The sequence below is a fragment of the Geospiza fortis genome, unplaced genomic scaffold (genome assembly GCF_000277835.1).
Source record: "Geospiza fortis unplaced genomic scaffold, GeoFor_1.0 scaffold98, whole genome shotgun sequence".
In the NCBI taxonomy this organism is placed as follows: domain Eukaryota; kingdom Metazoa; phylum Chordata; class Aves; order Passeriformes; family Thraupidae; genus Geospiza; species Geospiza fortis.
The window spans coordinates 2,023,150-2,025,953 of record NW_005054306.1 but is presented as its reverse complement, the minus strand read 5'-3'; the positions used below and the strand labels follow the sequence as shown (position 1 = coordinate 2,025,953).

At 43.2% G+C, this 2,804-nt stretch overlaps 1 protein-coding gene across 2 annotated transcripts in view; it reads left to right on the top strand.

The window, feature by feature from the left end:
* The first annotated feature begins 2,057 nt into the window (after positions 1 to 2,057).
* The window catches only part of OPN5 (opsin 5), a 17,063-nt gene continuing 16,316 nt past the window's right edge, over positions 2,058 to 2,804 (top strand). Inside the window, exon 1 of one of the 2 annotated variants that reach the window (XM_005418407.2) lies at positions 2,058 to 2,211. In XM_005418407.2, the coding sequence (XP_005418464.1) occupies positions 2,073 to 2,211 (139 nt within the window). In that variant the 5' untranslated portion in view covers positions 2,058 to 2,072. The remainder of the gene's footprint in view (positions 2,212 to 2,804) is intronic. The other variant, XM_031066685.1, reaches the window with a different exon arrangement.

Genomic DNA, 2,804 nt, shown 5'->3' with positions numbered 1-2,804 from the left:
CATTTGCATCACTTCAGTCACCCACATGGTTCAAATGCTGCAGCCACAGAGGGACCCTGCAAGATGGGGGACAGAGAAGTATCAGGATCCTTTTAAAGGCCAGGTGGAACCTGGATCAGGACCTGTGGCTTTCATAGGATGGACAGGATGATCCTGGTTATTCCCCAGGTTTATGCTTTAGTCCATCCTTCTGTACAAGACAAGGTCTTTTCACACTGTCCAGGCTGTTGTAGCAGAGTACCTGATCGAACCCAAATGGTTTCTCTGCTGTCTGGAACAGTGAATTTTTTTGTTTAAAAAATTTTATTTTTAAATTAATCAGCCTTTTTTTTAATTAAAAAAACCCAAAAGACAATGAGGCTGCTGAACTTTAAATGCTTAATGATGCATGGAGCCATATGCCTGAATGATTTTTGTTCTTTACTCTAGAGTAGCAGTGTGCCTTCATGGCTCAATCCCCTTCAGTAAAGTCTTTCTTTTTTATTTTTTCCAAAGCTAAAAGAACAACAGGGAGAGGGTTGTGAGTGCTTCAGGTGTACATAGGTGTACCTGGCCACACAGGTCTGTTATTGACAATGGCTGCCTGTCTTCAAGCTGCAGAAGAGAGAGCAAATGGGTAAAATAAAGAAATAAGTTTTGTTTCTCATTTAGTCTCCCTCCAAGCTGGACTTCTGAGGGGAAAAATTTAGGTCTTCACAGCTTTTCCCAGGTCCCACAGCAGAAGTTATGGAAGCCCTGAGTCAAGTGTTAAGTTCATGAGGGCCATTCCTGCCCCAGGAAGCACCAGCAAGAGGAATTAGGAAGTCTGAATGCCCTAAACATCTCCTGGCTGGGTGGTTTCAAACAGGGCAGAAATGTTTTTGTCTTGTGCAGGAGTTCCTCACTTTACATCCCTTCAGTTGTCCTGGAGGGATGATTTTCATGGGTGTTTGCCAGATTCCCATTTTCCCCTATCAGGGTTCCCTTTATTTTTATTAACATGTTTGATCTCAATAACCCATTTCCACACAAAAGAAAAAGGAAAGAAAAGCCAAGAAGCCTTTCTAGATGACTCTACTATTTAATGCTCCTTCTGCTTCACAATTCCAATGACCAATTCTTGTTTACAACTGTGGCCATGACAAGTTATTTGCATTGGAACACAACACCTAAGGAACTCTAAGGAGAATTTATGGATGCAATTTTTCACTTAGCTGTAAAATTTGCAGAGCTGCCATCTGCAGACATAGTGCCCCTCAGGATACAAAGAAACTGCTGGCACTGTCTTGCAGATAATTCCCAGTCTCTTGGCATTGTGAGGAGCAGGTATAGACAAAGTAGCATAGACCCAGCCCCAGCTTTCTTCCAGTCCTGTCACTGCTCATGAGAAGGAACAGATCAGCCCCTGCCCCTCCTCTTCCCTTCATGAGTATGTTAAAGACTCCAGTGAGGTCTCCCCTCAGTCTCCTCCAGGCTGAACAGACCACACCACCTCAGCTGCTCCTCAAAGGCTTCTCCTCCAGACTCGGGTTTTGTGTTGCTGGAATGGCTCCCAAGGTATTAAAGTCTTTTTCCCCAGCCCCACAACTGAAGAAGAAGTCAGGATTCCTCAGCTCTGGTTTTCATTCAATCCCTTGTGGCTTGTACATCTTCACACAAAGTTGGTAATTGTTTCCATGGGTTAAAATCAAAGGCACAGGTGTCTTTGACTCTGTGCCAAGGTGTCTGAGCCCCCTGCCAGGGCCTTGAGCCCTCCAGGGCAGTCAGAGTAATGTCCTGGGTTGCAACACTCCAGACCCTTCACCATCCTCGTGGCCTCCTCTGGACACTCTCCAAGAGCTCAATGCCTTTTTCCTGTTGTGGTCCCATGTAAATTATGACGTTCTTGGATAAATTGAGTCATGACCTAAATCATGGCACGATGCTTTATGCAAGTTTGAATGGTATCCTGAAATGCCCTGGGAAGTGTCCGGGCAGAATTGCAAATGGGAAGATGGATCCTGTGTATGAACAAAAATATCTTCACATTTTCTAACAGCAGGTGTGATCTGTTGCAAACATTGTTCTTTTGTTTTTCAGGCACTTCACTGGACATGAGTGGGATGGCATCAGATCCCAACAATTCTTCCCAGGAAGAATACATCCCACACTATCTCCAAAAGGAAGACCCCTTTGCATCAAAGCTCTCTAGAGAAGCTGACATCATAGCTGGCTTTTATTTGACAATAATTGGTAATGATTTTATATTTAGTCTTTGAAATATGACTGTGCTGTTGCATCCTTACAGCTCTCAGAAAGGAGGCAGAACTGCTGTTCATTAGATGTTAATTACATATTTTTCATTCTAGAAAAAAAATCTGGGAGGGAGGAGAGAAAATGTGTTAGAAATATGGTGCTAACAGTATCAACAGATAATGCTGCTGCAGGTAGCCAGAAGTGACTAGCAGTAGATGTTCCAGCAAAAAGTGAAGAAATACTCATTGTTTTTAATAAGAGATAGGTTGCTACGCAGCAGTTTAATTTGTCCCTGGGCAGAATAGGGTTTCCCTCATTATGCCATGTGTGTTTTATGGCTTGTTTTCACAGCCTGAACACCCTCAGATGTGTTCATGTGACCATTGCTCAGCTCCTGGCATCATCTGTCCCCTGTTACATATCACATTGAGCAATATTTTCTGCCTAGCACCCTTCCCATCCTTTTGCATTGGAGTCCTTTACAAGGTTCAAAGTGACCTTGCAAGCAGAATAAATACAATTATCTGTTGGTTAGTGCACACTCATGATAGCTGATTTTAAAGTACTCATATACCAAGGAGTTATCATTC